The sequence below is a fragment of the Ovis canadensis genome, chromosome 3 (assembly GCF_042477335.2).
Source record: "Ovis canadensis isolate MfBH-ARS-UI-01 breed Bighorn chromosome 3, ARS-UI_OviCan_v2, whole genome shotgun sequence".
Classification (NCBI taxonomy): domain Eukaryota; kingdom Metazoa; phylum Chordata; class Mammalia; order Artiodactyla; family Bovidae; genus Ovis; species Ovis canadensis.
In genome coordinates, this window is record NC_091247.1 from 20,684,642 (window position 1) to 20,702,373 (window position 17,732).

General features: G+C 47.9%; 1 protein-coding gene across 6 annotated transcripts in view; it reads left to right on the plus strand.

Annotated features, from left to right (window-relative positions):
• The window catches only part of LPIN1 (lipin 1), a 70,464-nt gene that overhangs the window by 38,060 nt on the left and 14,672 nt on the right, over positions 1-17,732 (plus strand). For all 6 annotated transcript variants that reach the window (XM_069580202.1, XM_069580205.1, XM_069580207.1 and 3 more), the window contains 7 exons: positions 649-742; positions 1,468-1,537; positions 5,081-5,173; positions 8,368-8,447; positions 14,149-14,275; positions 15,523-15,671; positions 16,189-16,275. In XM_069580202.1, coding sequence (XP_069436303.1) covers positions 649-742; positions 1,468-1,537; positions 5,081-5,173; positions 8,368-8,447; positions 14,149-14,275; positions 15,523-15,671; positions 16,189-16,275 — 700 coding nt within the window. The remainder of the gene's footprint in view (positions 1-648; positions 743-1,467; positions 1,538-5,080; positions 5,174-8,367; positions 8,448-14,148; positions 14,276-15,522; positions 15,672-16,188; positions 16,276-17,732) is intronic.

The window sequence follows — 17,732 nt, forward strand, 5'->3', positions numbered from 1 at the left end:
AGTGAGCCCTGGACCCTTCCTGGCTGTGTCAGGAGGGTGTTTCAGGGTTGGCTTAGGTGATCTGAGTTAAATCATAGCCCCCACCCTATTTTTATCCCTAGTTTCCCAGGATCTCATGCTATTTACATGGTGAGGTGTCCCCGAGACCTCCAGAGAGTGCAGTCAGCCACTGCAGCTGATGACCCCTGGACCAGGTGGCCCTAGGTGTCCCCACCTGCCCTAGGCAGGTCACTGAGCTTTCATTCATGACTTTGTCCATCCTCATGACCACTGGTGAGGAGGTGGGTGTGGAAGGTCACACCAATGACTGTGACTCACACCCGGGTGACCATACCTTGAGCTCCAGTCGTCTGCTTCTGCAGGGGCCTGTGTTTATGGTGTTTCCTACACGCCTGCTCCCATGTAAACACATGTGCCCTGATTAAGGATGCACTTGTCCCCCATCCTCTGGCTGCCCCCATCTCTCTCCATTTATGCACAGACACAACCCTGAAAACTAATTGAAGGCCCCTTGGCAAATAGATTTGATAGGATTGTCTGCATAGCTGGATGGCATAAACTCTCAGAAGATACTTGTGAGGGAGTGAAAACAGGCCTGGTGTTTGTACTAAATCTTCTTTGTATTCCCCCCCTCCTTTGCCTTCACAGATGCATTTTTGGAACAGGCCGTGTCATATCAGCAGTTTGCGGACAACCCTGCCCTCATTGATGACCCCAATCTCGTGGTGAAGATTGGAAATAAGTAAGTTCCTCCCGAAAGTCATTTCAGCCATTTCAGTCGTTTCAGTCATTTGTGTGATACCCGTTCAGCTTCAGCTTCTCAGTAACCCTTAGAAATGTATAAACTTAAGTCTTTGTTAAAAATCTATTATTGTCTCTTCACTATTGGCAAAATGCTGCATCGCTTACATGGTTAGAACGTTGATGTAACTGGATCCTGTGGGGCTTGCATTCAGCTGCACCAGATTTTACCGTGGGACGTGTGACGTCACAGCCCTGGCCTCTATCACAAGATAGACCGGGCACCCACCCCTTGAAAGCTTTGTTGTCTGGAGTCAGGGGATGTGCATGTATTTTTACAGGCTGCTGGCAAACTTTTCCCCATTAGAGGAAGCCACAGATGTTTACGTATTAACTGAGGGTCTTCGTTTCCTTTTCCCTTAAGTGTAGGCCAGAAATGTTCCAGCGCATCAGTGGCTTGACTCCCAGTGGGGCGTGGGCTGCTCTTAGCTGGCCGCTGGCTCACCTGCCATGTTGTTTGTCTTGTTGCCACAGTGGCTGCTGGGGGTTTGGCTGGAGGAAGGTCTTCTACAAGGTTGGGGCATGTGGCGGCTGACCTGGGGTGTTTGCCACAGTACTGGGCTCTTTAAGGACCCTCTGAACGTCCAGAGCCTCACATGACCGCTTCTCGGGATGTTAGAGGTCTGAGCCTTGGTCTTCTGACCGCTTTTCCTTGTTTTGTGTCAGATACTATAACTGGACGACAGCGGCGCCTCTGCTCCTGGCCATGCAGGCCTTCCAGAAACCATTGCCAAAGGTGAGCTTTACCATGAGAAAGAAAAGGGACATGAAAATGATGGCTCGCTGAATCTGGGGGGTTGGAATTTAGCTTTTATTTTAGACTTCCCTGGTGGCTCAGATGGTAAAGCGTCTGTCTACAATGTGGGAGACTGGGTTCTATCCCTGGGTTGGGAAGATCGCCTGGAGAAGGAAATGGCAACCCACTCCAGTACTCTTGCCTGGTAAATCTCATGAATGGAGGAGCCTGGTAGGCCACAGTCCATGGGGTAACAAAGAGTTGGACACAACTGAGCAACTTCACTTTCTTTCATTTTCTTTAGAAACCATGAGGTTAATTACACTGTGCTGGTTGGAAATTCACGGGTATAAACTGCAGGGGTCTCCCTTGCACTTTGAATGTCCTTCTCCCTTCTCTTGTCAAAGCAAAAGCTCCCAGTGGAGGCAGCGCCAGACCAAGTCCTGCCTCTCCAGGATTCCTGTCCCTGCACCTGCCATGCCAGGGACACAGATGGGGGCAAAGCAGGTGGATGCTGAGCCCAAGGGTGATGAGGGGAGACAGGGTAGTACTATACCAGACACCAGGTGCCCCCACTCACATCAGGCCTAGCTCAGCCAGGAAGCAGGCTAGGGGCCGCCAAGGAGGAGCAAGTGGGCAGCTCTTGGCTGCACTTGAGAGCAGGTAAGCAGCTACAGAAAAGAGCCAGGGTGGCAGTCAGATGCACTGCAGCAGCCCACCATGCCCGTGTCCTCCCCCTGCCGGTTCCCCAGGCCCCTCCTGGAATTGATCGCTTTCCGGCATTGGGTCTTTGTTCCAAATGCTCCGTTCTTTCGGCTGCAGAGCCCACATCTCACACTTGCATCCTTCACATGCTTAGCAAAGGCTTTGTGCTGCTGTGGCCGTTGTGGCCTGTCAGGCAGTTCTCATACCTGAGGGTCGTGCAGGCCTATTTTGACTTTGTTTAGCTTACGTCCTCTCCTTTGTGGCTATGTGTGTGCGCGCGTGCACACATGCTTTGGGATTGTGACTGCATCTTTCGTGGAGCTTTATCTGTGAGTATTCTTTGTGGACTGGGCTGAGGGCCTATGCTCCAGAGTGGCTTCTGTTTTGTCCTTGGCAGGTTCTGTACAGTGTTTGTGGCCCAGGACAAGTTTTTGTCTTACGTGTCTCAGTTCTTACGAATCAGTGAGAAGAAAGACTAGTGCAATAGAAATTTACTGATAAAGGCTATATAGTTCACAGAAAAACAAATACACATGGCTCCTGAACTTAAAGAAATTAGTCTTTGTGGTAGGCAGCCTAAATATTGTACAGGTTGTCAGTAATTTTTTGGACTCTTTTTTTTTTGGTGTTTATTTAATAATAGAAATTATTTTTATGCAGAGACTTCATTAGTCTTATCTTTTGAGGTTGCTAGGTTTTGTATCACACTTGGAATGGTCCTGCTTCCCATTTCCAAAACTTAGGAAAACATGCCCTGTCTTTTCTTCCAGCATTTTCTTAAATCTTTGATCCATCTTGATTTTATTTTGAAAGTCATGAGTTGAAGTGTCAGAAATGAAATCAATGTTTTTTTTTTTTTCCAGCTGGTTATTGAATCAGGATGCTTTGGTTGCAGGAAACAGAATGACCACAAGTGACAGGATTAACAGGGGTTTATTATTTGACATAAGAATCTTAGAGGTTGGTAGTTTCAGGCTAGATGAAGCTGAATGAGCTTCTGTGATTTTCCTAGTTTCCCCTTTATGATCCCGAGATGACTGTTTTATCCAACAGCTCCTCATACAAGTCTCCAAAATAGGAATGATGGAGACAGGCTTCTCACATTTAATTGGCCACAGTTTGGTCACATGATCACCTCTCAGCCAGTTGTTGGCAACACAGTGGAATGGCCCTGAGTGGTGCAGAAAAATCTAAGTTTCTCCCCCCAGAATTGAGCCTGCCTTCATGGATAGTACAGTCTGATTCTTGAGCAGAGTTTTGGCTGTGATGGTGAGAACCAAAGGGGGTGTGGTTCACCCAGGGAGTCAACTAAGAGGGTCATGGTTGGCTCCCTAATTATCTCCATACGTTTCATTATGTAACTCTCTACCCATTGATAGGCAATTACAACTTTATCTTATCTTACATTCCCCTGTGAATTTAGGTTTATTTCTGGACTTTGTCTTCTGTTCTAATAATATGTTAAATTATGTCCCAAGACTGCATTCTTTTAATTGCTGTAAGTTTTAAATATATTTTAATATCTAGTAAGGCTTATGCCTGAGCTTCCCAGGTGGCACTAGTGGTAAGAAACCCACCTGCCAATGCAGGAAATATAAGAGATGTGGGCTCAGTCCCTGGATTGGGATGATCCCCTGGAGGAGGGCATGGCAACCCACTCCAGTGTTCTGAAGCAGCATAGCACACACACATGCCAGGCTTATGCCTACTTATTTTCAGTTTTCTTGGCCATTTCTGTTTGTTTTATAAATGAACTTTACAACCAGTTTGTCTAGGTTTGAAAATAATCCTGTTTTTTTTCTTTCAAATTGGAATTTTGTTTACTATATGGATGAAGTAGAAATAGGAGGAGTAGGGTAATTGGCATCTTTGTGAATTGTCCTGTTCATGAATCGAGGGGCATGATTGGCTTGTTCAGTGTATTCAGGTTTTCTTTTGTGTCAGGTAGGGATTCTTAAATGATAAAAAGAAGCACACTTCAGGCTAAATATGTGAATTATTTATCTTTTCACTTACCTGCAACTTGTTTGGTTGAAAGACAGTTCTCTCATTACTATTTGAGGTATTAGGGCCTGAGAGTTCTATAAACCAAAGAAGGGAAATTAGATAATATTTACTTTGGTACTTGAATTAGCCTCAAGATGATTATTTTGTTCTTTAAAATGTGTAGAAAATTATTATTATTTTTTAAAATTTATTGAAGTACAACTGATTTACAAAGAATATTACTAATTAATATTTAATCTCCTATTCAACTTGCATTTATTTAGGACAAAAGTATGGATTTCCTTTTTAATACTTGAGCTTTTAAGTCAAATGCATCTATGAATATTCAGTTTGCCCAAATTTGGAAATTTACATCTACTAAAAAGATCCCACGCATTTTACTTTTTGTTTAAAACTGTTTACCTTGTACCTCATATTAATCATTTCATTTTTCATTTTATAATCATCTTATTGAGAATAACAATATCTTAATCAGTAAACCACTTTAATTTGAAAACTTGCTGTCTGACTAATCACTAATGATTTTCAATGCTTTCTTTTTCTGTTGTTGTTGTGTTGTATTTTATTTGTTGTTTGTTTATTCCTTTAACATCTTCTTAAGTCTTCATGCCTAAGTTACCTTAATGTAATTTTGGATGCCATTAGGTTTTGCTTCTCGAAAATTTTTAATCCACAAATAGTATGTCATGTTTTCTCTGATTTTTCTTTGTTTTTTTCTTTCTTTTTTTTTTTAATCTTACTTTAATTTGCATGTGCGTGTCTTTTGGTTTGAATGTGCTAAGTTGATCTTTTTTTGGTTCCATTATTTATGTTACCATCCATTTAAAACAGGCCACGGTGGAGTCTATCATGAGGGATAAGATGCCCAGAAAGGGAGGAAGATGGTGGTTTTCATGGAGGGGAAGAAACACCACAATCAAAGAGGTAAGCTTGGAAAACACAAGTGTTTTTGCCTGGCTCAGCAAGGGCTCGTGTGTCAGTGAGAAAACCCATCACACTGAGCCAGGAGCCAGCTCTGCCTCCCTGCGGGTGAAGGCAGCGCAGAATAAGGGGAGGTGGAGAGGGATCTGGATGGGTGGGCAGAGATGGCCTCACTTCCTGGCTCTGTTACCTCTCAGCTTGGAAAGTGTGGTCAGGTCACTCCTGCTCTGGAACGTTTCTTCATCTACAGAAAAAAGAGATTTAACCTGATTTTTTTTTTTAATGTTTAAGTAAAATATCTTCCTGTTGCTCATGAGAACAGTTTTAACAAGGCAGACTTATAGCATAGACTGATTCCTGTTAGTCATTTCATGTCAATAGCATGTCTAAAACATACATGACTTTGGTTTCTGTTTCTATAAACCCTTATACTTTTCTTCAGACCTTTGCCAGCCTCTCAGCCTATTTCTGGAAGTACTTTCTTTCTTGGCTTCCATATCAGTGTGTCCATCTGCCCCCCAACCCCTTGCCCCAGGGGCTGTTTGTCCTCTGGCTCAGCTGCTGTACAAGTGGGTCCTCAGGCTTCCCTGGTGGTGGCTCAAACAGTAATGAATCTGCCCGCAATGCGAGAGACCTGGGTTCGATCCCTGGGTTGGGAAGATCCCTGGAGGAGGGCATGGCAGCCCATTCCAGTATTCTTGCCCGGAGAATTTCATGGACAGAGGAGCCTGGTGGGCTACAGTCCGTGGGGTCGCAAAGAGTCAGACACAACTGAGCGACTAATACTACTACTGTTACAGGGTTGTCTTAGGAACCTCTCGTCTTCAAAGACTGCCTTTTATTCCCCAGGCAACCTCACCCATACCTATACAATGACTCCATTTTTATTAACCAAGAAGATATTTTATAATTCACATTAATTTATCAAATACCTAGCTAGGTAGATGTCTCCACTTGGATGCTTCAGCTCTTCAAACTTGTCATTTCTAAAATCAAACTGATGGTTTTCTTGAGAGTTCTTCCTTTGCTGGACTACATTCAGAAAACAATACCACTGTCCGTCCGTAAGCTAATACTTCCTTTTTCCCTCACCTCTCTTTTCAGTGTATCATCCAGTATGTTGCTCCAATTTTCCATTTCTCTCCATCTTCACCCCCCAAAATCTAGGCTGCCATCTTTTTCCTAAGATTGCTTGAAAATGGTCCATTTGTATCCACTCCTGCCTTTTCCTCTTTCTCATTCTCTGTAGTTGCCTTGGTCTTTTTAGGGTAATAGTCCAATTTATATTACTCCCTTCTTAAAAGCTTTTAGTGGATTCCCAGATTCTTAAAGACCAAAATCCTTAATATTGTCCACAGGCCTTGTGTATCCTGGCCCCTGATTCCCTGCAGAATCTCATCTTCTGCTGTCTCCCCCTGCCCTCTCTGCTGTGGTGTCGCTTCTTCCCCAGGACCCTTGTGTTATTTTCTCTGCCTGGTGTCCTTAGGACCCCTCTCATCCCTTTCACTTAGTTATCTAGCATCTTAAATGGTCCTTTCTTGGCAGGTTGATCTGGTCTGCTGTTCTCTGCCCTCATGGCCCTGCCTGTGAACTTTTCCTTCACAACTTTTGCTAGCATTTATAATTATACACTGATTAGTGTGGCTGTTTGACCTTCCAGACCCTAAACTCCATGAAAACAGAGACCATGTATGGCTTTGATCCCTGTGGTCTCCCTAGGACCCAGATGGGCCCAGAGCAGATATTAGAGGGAATGCTGATCATATGAGGACAGTAGCTGAGTTGGTTATTACAAGAGTGAAAAAAAAAAAGCTCAGATGCTCAGTTTGTTTATTTCATTACTTCAAAGGGAAAGAGTCTGTTGGAAGTGTTTTTACCAAGATGACACTGTTTTGGGGCGTTTTCTATTAGCATCCCTGAGCTTTTCTGACCGTCTCATTCCTCCAAGAGGGTATAAACACATTATAGCTAGCATTCACTTTACTTTAGAAGACTTAAAGTAGAAAACGCCTTTCTGATTCCTTTACTAGAGAACAGAACGTTCTAGAATTTAGACAAAAGGCTATTTTAGGGACCTTTTTTTTTTTGTGGAGTATCTAGAGTCTCGTTAGTTGGAATTGAGAGAAATGCCAGCATGAAATGAGGAAGAGTTATGAAATATCTCTTAAAAACACTAACCACATTTCAGATAGACGTGTATTTTTGAACAAGTCTAATAAAGAATTGTTAATAGCAGTGGCTAAGTTATCTGCCTCAATAGATAGATTAAACATTACTGGGCCTCTTTTCACATCATTTATCTGCATGCTTATAAAAAGCTAAAGAATTTTTGAAAATAGCTTGGACCTATCATATGTTAAGCTAGTCACCATGTTATATTGTTTCTATCACTCATTTTCTTTATCAACATTAAATGCATTAACCTTCCTCCAGATCGAATGACCATAGATAAGGAGATGTGACTGTAAAGCCTTTGTCCCTTGACATGTCCGTCTGGCCTGTGATGACTTCCTGCGATGTCTGCTGGCAGGTGGATGTCTTCTCCCTGCCCTGCCTGCTCTAGGCCAGGCTCTGGGATTATGTATAGCATCTCTGTGGTCCTTCCAACACTGTTAGGAGCTGCATGTCATCACCCTTGCCTTGCTGGTGGGAAAAGGAAAACTCTGAAACATTCTATCACTTGCCTGAGCTTTTTAAGCCAGAGAAGCAGGACTAGCCCAGAGCTCTCAATATTCCAAAGCGCTGGCAGTACATTAAGGGAGCATCTTCTATTAAGAGCATGCGGGATTGAGAAAGAGAATGCATCCATGTTTTTCTCAAGCAAAATATGGTGTGAAAATATTTTCAGGCATTTCTATCAGCAATTAGAAGAAAATATTTTGAAAGCCCCCGCGTATCCAAGCAGCCCTTGATAAAGCATTTGCATAAGCTGCTGTGATTATGGAGCCTTGGTTTAGTGCCACAAGCGCTTATGGAAAACAGACTTATTTTTGTAAAAAATGTTTCTCAGCTCGATTGTAGACGACAGCTAAGCAAAGGAATAACTGGGACCCTCCATCCTTGGGGGTGGGGTGTGCCACTGGGGAAGGCATTGGGGGCCTGCCCTGGACTTCAGGGAGCCCCTCAGGGAATACCTGCTGTCACACAGGTGGTTTCCCTCTGCTGTGTCCATGATTCTTTGTCGTCTTCTTCTCCAGGAAAGTAAGCCAGAGCAGTGCCTCGCGGGAAAGAGCCACAGCACCGGGGAGCAGCCGTCACAGCTGGGCATGGCCACCAGGTACAGTGCTAGTCATCTTGGGGTATTGTAGCCCCTGTCTGTGTCCAAAGTCAAGGCACACGCCCCACAGACACTGATAGGGTTCACCGCATTAGCTTGGGCCTTGAATGTAGACCAATCTTGGTTGCAGGCCTGGTGCTCTGTACTCAATGACCTGGAGTAATTTACTGAAATTGATCTCATGAATCAGATGGAAGCACTCCATAGATACTGACTTTCCAAAGTAAATGAGATAATGTCACAAGAACATTCCTCATGGTTTTGGAACATGATAGCCCTCAGTCTGCAGAAGGTAATAACAGGGGTTGTGGTGATAAATAATGATATGGGTGATGTGGGGATGATGTGAAAACAAGTGCTCCTTTTTCAGGAGCTTGCCTTTCTCTATGGTTTAATCACTTACCAGGACTTATTATGTTAAGTATTGATAGGGATTCATGTTAACTTGGCCTAGGAGACATTAGAATTTGACAATACTTATCTACATTAGTAGTGTTTTATCTTCAGGGTAACCTACTTGATAGGTGTTTTTGTTTCGATGCTATGGGATTTGAGGGTAACTCCTCTGAGGGCAGTGCCATCAGCCACTAATTTGATGGTGTTATTATATCAACACTGAGTGATCTGATATTTTATAGTAACTTTACAGATGACCTTGCCCTTATATAGTATTCCTGTGCTTAAGAGAACCAGGATTGCATTTCTTATTTACAGGCAGAAAATTCTGACATATTCATTGAAGGCAAGCTGCCTACCTCCATCCTTTTATACCTTGGAAGCCAAGCCAGTGCCTGACTCAGAGTAGGCATGCCTTAAGTGTACTGTTACTGAGCCAATGAGATTTTCCCAATCTGTTGTTTCCTAGGGAAGGCAGGGTTAGCTGTCCAGTCCTTGGCTTCCTGGCCAAACCTCTGTATCTGAAACGATGTCATTTCTAGAATTCATTGTTGGAACTAGAAACGCATATAGGTGTCACGAAGGAGACAGTCTGATTTCTTTATTGTCCTCGGTGTGAGAAGAGTGCGTAGGACCGGATAAAACTGCCTGGCGGGGCTGGCTCTCAGCTGGGTTGTTTTTGGAGGACACCCTTTCTGTTCCTTCCGATGGTGCCCCGGCACGGCTCCTTCCCACCTGCCCCCGTGCAGGTCTGCCCTGGAGAAGGGAGAAAGGTTGACGCGCTTGTGTGTTTCTTTTCCCGTTCTTCACCCTCCGTCTCTGGCTCATTCTCTGGGGAGGGGCTTTCAAGCATGATTATCTGGATACCTTCCTGACCCAGAATTTTTTTAAAAAATATTTTATTTATTTATTTGGCTGCGCTGAGTCTTGGTTGCAGCATGCTGAATTTTGGTCTTCATTTTTGGCATGTGGGATCTTTTTTTTTTAAATTGTGCCAGGGGAACTCTTAGTTGTGGCATGTGGGATCTAGTTCCCTGATCAGGGATTAAACACTGGCCCCTTGCATTGGGAGCACGGATTCTTAGCCACTGGACCACCAGGGAAGTCCCCCGACCTGGAACTTTGAGTGTACCTTGAGTGAGTTTGGAAGGGAGAGGGCAGGTGTGTTCAAGATGGAGCTTGGGCTAAGAGTGCACAGTCCTGAGCAGGTAAGGCAGTAACCAGGTAGGAAGTCAGTGGGTTTTCAGTAAGTAGTTGTTTGAAGCAGCAGGCTGTACACGGCAGGCTTTGGAGTCAAGCAGTTGGCTTGGAGTCCTGGCTTTGGGCTAACTCCTTTCTGAATCTGAGCTAAGGAACAAGTATGATGTCCATGCTGAGAGAAGCCCAGGCAAGGAGACAGAAGCAGAGATGCCACCCTTCTGTCCCGAGCAGTTTAACCCAGCAGTTAAAACTGCTGCACTGGAAATGCAGGCAACATTTTGAGAACCTCTCTGTCCCACAGTAGTTTCCAAGCACAAGAGGCAGCGCGAGCCGGGACTTTGTCTCTAATCTTTGGCAAATCATCAGCCCCTCGGTGTTTCTTCCGTCATCTTGGAAATGGGCAGAAGACTGGCACACACACCACACAAGTTGGCTCATCAAATCTGAGCTCACAGCTTCATGGGAAAGGAGGTCCAGAGTGTGAAACCCAACAGGACCACGTGGGCTGTGCCTGTATCAGAAGGGTGGCTCTGTAGGACCCAGGCTTGTCCTAACCATGCAGCTGCAAGTGTTTTAAAATTATACTGCGCAGTACGAGCCAAACGCAGGATGTCAGCCAAGTGCAGCCTGTGATATGCCAGTCTGAGACCTGGGAACGGCAGGCCAGGGGCTCAGAGAGATTTAAAAGGAGGGCTAGAACACACCAGTGGCTGGTATAGGGTCTATATCCTTCCTTCCAGCAGCAGTGTGCTGGCTCCTGAAGGCCATGGGGTGGGCCGGGGGTGTGCCTAGCAGCAGGTCACTTCTGCTGCTCTTCCCCACTTGGAAGATCAGCTGATAGTTTGTCTAAAGCGTTTTGGATTTTCTTAGTATCTGATACGATCTACTTTGGCCACCTGATGCAAAGAACTCACTCATTTGAAAAGACCCTGATACTGGGTAAGATTGAAGGTGGGAGGAGAAGGGGACAACAGAGGATGAGATGGTTAGACGGCATCACTGACTCAATGGACATGGGTTTGAGCAAGCTCTGGGAGTTGGTGATGGACAGGGAAGCCTGGTGTGCTGCAGTCCATGGGGTCACAAGGAGCCTGATATGACTGAGAGGCTGAACTGAACTGATAACGGTCCTGTGCAAGTGTTGACACCAGTGCTTTACCCAGTTAGATAGAAATAGACTGTTGATCGCTCTGGGTTAGCCTTGCTACGTATATTTCTTTACAAAACCTGAGAAGTGAAGAACTGACTCCTGGCGAAAAGGATTTGAGATTTTGAAAAGCCTTCCTACGAAGTTCTCCTGAGCAGTATGCCTCTTTTCATTTTTACTGGCATACTCATCTGCTAATTAGATTCATGCAATTGCCTGGGGAAAAAAAGTGTTGGAGTGCTCTCCTAATTGACAGACTTGTGATTGACGGAACAGTCCTTGAAGTCTCATAATTGAGCAAACAGCTTGTCACCGTGCAAGTCATTAAAATACCATCGGAACCTGTACACTGACAAGTGCGAACTTCAGTGTTGTTCACAGCTCCTCGGCTGAACACGGATACTTGAGTGAGACGAGCCCTTTTGTTTTTTTTGTCCTGTCGCTTCTTGCAGACACTGCAAAGCCAGAGACGTTAAGGACCATTGCAAGAGTAGGGGCAGGGGCGGCCAGGTCCAAGGGTGACACGACCTCGCCCCCAGCCGGCACTGCCAGCTCAGGTGTTCGGCTCCTGTCTCAGTTTCTGTCTCTGTGTTTTCCTTCCTCTGCTCCCTCCAACGAGGCTGTCTGCACCGATCGAGGGGTTTGGGGTTTTGTCTTAAAGCGGCAGATGGAGCTGAGAGCTCACCCACTTGGCTTGTACATCGCCAGCAGCGGCTCACGTCAATCTGTAGTCACTGCGAGCTTCGGTTCACGTTTGGATCTCATTTCCCTCCAAACTGTCTGCATGGAACATAAACATTTCCCAATTCAACAAGGGGCCTGTAGCTGCCTGTCCTAGGTTCCCATCCTGGCTCTGGTCAGGTTGCTTTGGCTCCAGGACCATGTGTACCTGTCTGTCTGAAACCTCTAGGTTGCTGGTTCAGAAGGGTCAGCATTGTTCTTAGGATTGGCAAGGGTTGGGATGGAGAGGGGCTTTTGTGTCGTTTTACAGATGAGCTGCTGAAGCCCGGGGAGGAATTCTGTGGTTGTGAGGCTTTTCCTGGGATGCGTGTCTGTCTGCCCGTCATCTGCTGGCTCCTGGGATCTCTTGCTGCATGGGATGCTGTTTGCTTCCCTTTGCTTTAAGATGAGGAAATCAAGCCAGAGAGGAAATAGTCTGAGCAGGAAAACACAGCCTGAAGTTCCTGTGGTTCAAACCTGGGCTTCCCAGGTCTCCACTCTACCTGGAACCCATCCTCGATGTCACAGACATTGATTTGTCTACATGTGGCTTAGCCCTGCCATGGACCAATCAGGATTCTAGCCTGCGTGCTCTGTCTCCGTGGACATAGCCACCTGTCCCCACCCTCACTCACCATGGCTGTGACCCCGTGATGGCCAAGTCTGGGGCTTCAGCTGCGGTTGATCTGCACAGGGCCTCCAGTCCAGCCAAAACCCAGGATGTTCTCTGCCCCAGGGCCTCTGGTCCAGCCACTCCCAGGACACCGTCTGTCCTCCTAATGCAGCCCTTGTCCTGCTCTGTTGTGATTATTCAGACAAAAAGCCCCAGGGAGCCGGGGCTAGGCTGTTTGCTGTATCCTCCACACCTGGCACTTAGATCCTTGGGTCAGCAAGATCTCCTGGAGGAGGGCATAGCAACCCACTCCAGTATTCTTGCCTGGAGAATCCCATGGACAGAGGGGACCCTGGCGGGCTACAGTCCACGGATCGCAAAGAGTGGGACGCGACTGAGTGACTAACACTTCCACTTTCACTTCTATACCTGGCACGGTGCCTAGAAGCATTGGTGGCCTGAGCTCCAGTCCACCAGCCCACTGCCCCCTGGGGGCCACCCCTTGTAGGGCCGAGAGCAGGGCCCTGGGGAGGGGCAGCTCGTTCTGGGTGGGGAAAGAGCTGGGAGAAACAACACAGAAGCAGAGTAACAGGCCTTCCCTTGCATCTCCCTAGTTCAGGGTGGTGTTGGGTTGGAGGAACTGCTTCTGGAATGAACACGTGGGGCAAGAACGCAGTGAGCTGCAGAGGAAACACCTGGCCGTTTTCTGATAGAAGGGGTGGGGAGGCAAGGGGGAAGGCCAGGGTGCTGAGGACCAGGTGAGAGCCCCCTGAGACACCAGGAGAAGCTGGAGTCTTGAGTAGAGGGATGTGCTGAGCAGGAGGCTTTATCGGGAGGTGCACACTTGGGGCCTCGGGACCGGTTTGTTCCAGATCACTCAGCCATTACCCTTTAGCCTGATAGATGTTTAGGAAGCACTTTGTATGGTGTTAGGGCATTTTTAAAGAAGATGGTCCTGGGAAGCAGGTCTATAGATTGAGGACAGTGCCATAGCAGGATTTGAATCCAGGGAGCAGTTATTTGCTGACATGCTTTATACAGGTTATTTGCAGAAAATGAGCCTGCTCTCCACCTGCACCTCCCAGGCCCTTCTCCCTGCCACCCACTGTGTGGAGAGGTCCAGAGCCTGACTTCTGTGCAGGCGAATGAGGTGTGGCTCCTGGTCCAGGGGCAGCCTGCTGAGGGGTTCTGGAGGAGAGTAGGGGGTCCTTGGCACCCGTTTGTAAGTCCTTAAAGTGACCTCATTATTTAGAATTGTGTGTTTGGAGGGAACGGATGGGGTTGGACGTGTAGGAAATATTTGGGCTTCTTGTGATTGGCCAGGCCGTCAGCCTGGGATGGGGGAAGAGAGAACACAGGCGTCCTCCGAGGCTGCAGGGAGGACGGGGTTGGGGGGGGGTGCCTCTCGGTTTAAAATAGAGTGATGATGCCAGCGAGCAGGCACCTGAATGAGAAGTGGCGGCCCCGGGTAAATAATGCAGGAGCCTCATGAATGGGATTAGTGACGGTATCTGCTAAGTGACCGCCCCAGGGACAGCACTCCGTCATCGATTCCGGCCTAATGCGTGTTTAATGGCTGCCCAGATGGATTTCCTAATTGGCGGTTACATCACTGTGTGTTCCAGAATAAAGCATGAGTCATCCTCTAGTGATGAGGAGCACGCGGCCGCCAAGCCGTCCAGCACAAGCCACCTCCCTCTGTTGTCCAGCGTCAGCTACAAGAAGACCCTGCGCCTCACGTCCGAGCAGCTGGTGAGGGCCCTTTCCTCTCTCTGCCGCTATGTGGGTTCTGGCCCGCCTCCTGCCACCTGTGCTCAGCGGATTCCATGGACTGGGTTCCCCCGACCCTGAGTCAGCCCTGAGCCCCTTCTCTGTCCCAGTACCCGCTGCCCTCCTCCTTGGGCTCACATCCCCCCCCCCCCCATTTCGGTGCCTCCTGTCCAGCTGCGCTCCCCTGTGTCTGCCCTGGAGGCTCCCTGGTCTCAAGTGTTGGAGGAGGGCAGCCTGAGGGTGTTTGTCTTGAGGTGTAAATGACTGATAGCCCACACGTCATGGGGCTGTTTCCACTTTCCCGGAGATGTTTGTTAGTTAGGTCAGCTGCCTCTCCTGACTCGGGGGAAGCCGGAGCACTTGTGATGGGTTCCGAGAGCTGCTGGTAGCAGGGGGCCATCCTGATCACAGTGTCTTCTTCTGTGCATCTGTACCACCAGGATGAGTCAGGCCTGGACCCTGTTTCCCATGAGCAGACAGTGAGCGGGTGTCTCTGTTCAGCTGTCCCAAGAGTTCGTGGTGGCCAGGCCTAGCCATGATGATGTTTTATGGAAAAAGAGAAGGGACAGGCCAGACCCCTGCAGCCCGTGGTCCTAGTGCAGCAGCTGGGTGACAGGGGCCCTGTCCAGCAGTGCTGGGGTTGACCTCGACTCTGGCCGCCAGCTGGCTGGCACCTGAGGGCCCCGGTGCAGAGATTCAGAACCCCCCAAAGGGGCTTCTGCTTTCAGAAGCTGGAGTGATTTCCTGAACCTGGCCTCTGTGCTTCTGGACCTGAGACGTACTTGATAACTGAGACTGCTTTCTTCCAGTCTGTGTGCGTCATCATCCATACTCATGACTGGTGTGGGGAACGTAGTTCCGCACTTGGCTTAGACTCGTTTCGCTGGTCATGACCCTTGACGCTCAGCTGTGGCCAAGGAAGCACATCCCAGTCTGGGGTCATGATTTCCTGTAGTGAGCCCCAGTGCCTGTCACCTGCCGCTTGGGGACGTGTCACAGCTGCCCTACACGTGGGCCTGTGAGGAGGGCTGGGGTTCAGGTTGCCCAAGTCCTGGAAAGAACCGTCCTCATCGAGAGCAAGGCAGGGATAGAATTGTACGGTGGCCTGGGGTGGTGATTAAAGAAAAAATAAAGTCCAGATCTGGTTTCTCGTGGAATGGAAACCGCGTGTCCCCCCACCGCCTCCCCGGGCCTCACCCTCCAGTGGACACAGAGCTCCTGCCTTTCAGAAAAGCCTGAAGTTGAAGAATGGCCCCAATGACGTGGTATTTAGCGTCACCACGCAGTACCAGGGCACGTGCCGCTGCGAGGGCACCATCTACTTGTGGAACTGGGACGACAAGGTGGTCATCTCTGACATTGATGGGACCATCACTAGGTGAGTCCAGTTACTCTGGGGCTATGGGCCCTGGGCCTGGAGGTGCGTTGGCTCCTCTTGCTGGGGCTGATTAGGGCTCGTGTAGTTCAGTTTCTGGGGCTCCTTGAATTAAACAGCTGCAGTGGGGGCTTGGGGATCTCTTCCCTCTGGGGCAGCGGCTCCCTGACATCGTTGCCCAGTCTCAGGGTTTCTGTCCAGAGAGCAAGTCGTGTATCTCACTTGCATTTTTAATGAGGCTTCTCTGGTGCAATGAATCAGAGTGAACTTTTTTCTCCTTTAGTGATGCCCGCCTTTCTCTTTAAAAAAAAAAGTATTTTATTGAAGTATAGTTGATTTACAGTGTTGTGTTAATTTCTCCTGTGCAGCAAAGTGACTCAGTTGTACGTATTTTTCATATTGCCTTCCGTTGTGGTTTGTCACAGGATATCGACCATAGTTCCCTGTGCTAGTCAGTAGGAACTTGCTGTTCATGCAGGGCCCTTGTCATTTAATTGTTCTGTTCTCTGTCTTTATTCAGATCAGATACTCTCGGGCACATTTTGCCCACCCTCGGGAAGGATTGGACCCACCAGGGCATCGCCAAGCTGTACCATAAAGTGAGCCAGTAAGTCTACAGCTGGGGAACACGTGGCAGTCTGCATGCGTAACCTTTCTTGCTGGGTTGGCTTACACAGACAGGTGCACCCTCAGCCAGGGAGAGTTGGCGGGAGTGGTGGTGGAGCGCATGGTGGGAGCCTGCCAGCTCCGCATTTGAATTCAGTCCCGAAAGGCAAGAAAGGAAGTGATCGGGATATAGAAAATTGATGGGGAGGAAAGATGGTGGCAGCCAGCCTTGGGTCGGGTCGAGGGTCACAGTCAGGTAGCCCGATGTTGGCCGCGGGATGTATTTTAGGCTAAAAATGGTCCCGATTCCAAGCAGGTTTTGTGGGCCAGTCCGCAGGGCCCGTCTCGTCCACCTGGTCAGGGGAGCACTCCACTGAGGGGCTGGTACCCGGGGCATCAGGATGGGAATGTGCATCTTGAGTTGCTCTCAAGCACTGGGCACGTGTGTCACTTCATTCTTACAGTAATTCTGAGAAGCAAGTATTGTCATTTCTAAGCTTAGAGAATTAAAACGATTGGTCCGTATTGCCATAGATGCTACCGGGCAGAACCCCCTGGAGTCCTGGTCGGCCCAGCTCCCAGTCTGTTGCTTCTGCTCTGGTTCATCTCCAGGGTCAGAGCCCTTGGGGTTTCCCTCCCCCACACCGGCAGGTGCTTAGTCCCACTTCCTCCATCTCTCTGTGGACTGGAGTCTCCCGCAGCCTCCCCATGGCTGACTCTTTGCCTTGAAGATTAATGCACTGTTGAACTGTCTTGACTAGCCTGACACTGAAAACTGTCTCTATTTTTTATTCAAAAGAAACCCCTGTGGGTCACGATATTGAGTAGTTCCCAGCCTGGCTCATTCTGGATTTTGGAACATAAATCTGTTCCTGTTCTTACTGTATTGTTAAAAAATATATATATAAAAGGTGCTGATGCTTTTTTAAAAAATATTTTGGTATTGATTTGTGTCCCTCTTAGGTTTTCCTACAAAAGTTTCTCCTTGAATAATAAAAGTTGAGTAGCTTACCAAACGGAGAAGACAATGACAACCTACTCCAGTACTCTTGCCTGGAGAATCCCATGGACGGAGGAGCCTGGTAGGCTATATCCATGGGGTCGCACAGAGTCGGACACGACTGACTTGACTTGGCAGCAGCAGCAGCTTACCAAAGAATGCCTGATCATTCTTTTGTTTGAGTGACTGGTTTAGAATGAGTCCGATCTGTGGATGAGGATCTGAGAGTTACAGAGGGCTAGTGGTGTTTTCATTTTGGTTGCAATTGAGAGTAAGGAGCCTGACACTTAACTTGTTCACCAAGTTTGATGCGTGTCCTCGTTGGCACCCACAGGGTTAGACCAGTGACGTTCGGACCCTCACTCAGCTTGGGCATGGCTTTCAGGGGCTCCGGACACAAGCAAGTGCAGGCCCCTCTATATGGCTCTCAAACCCAGCAGTGTTGGGTCAGGCTTCTG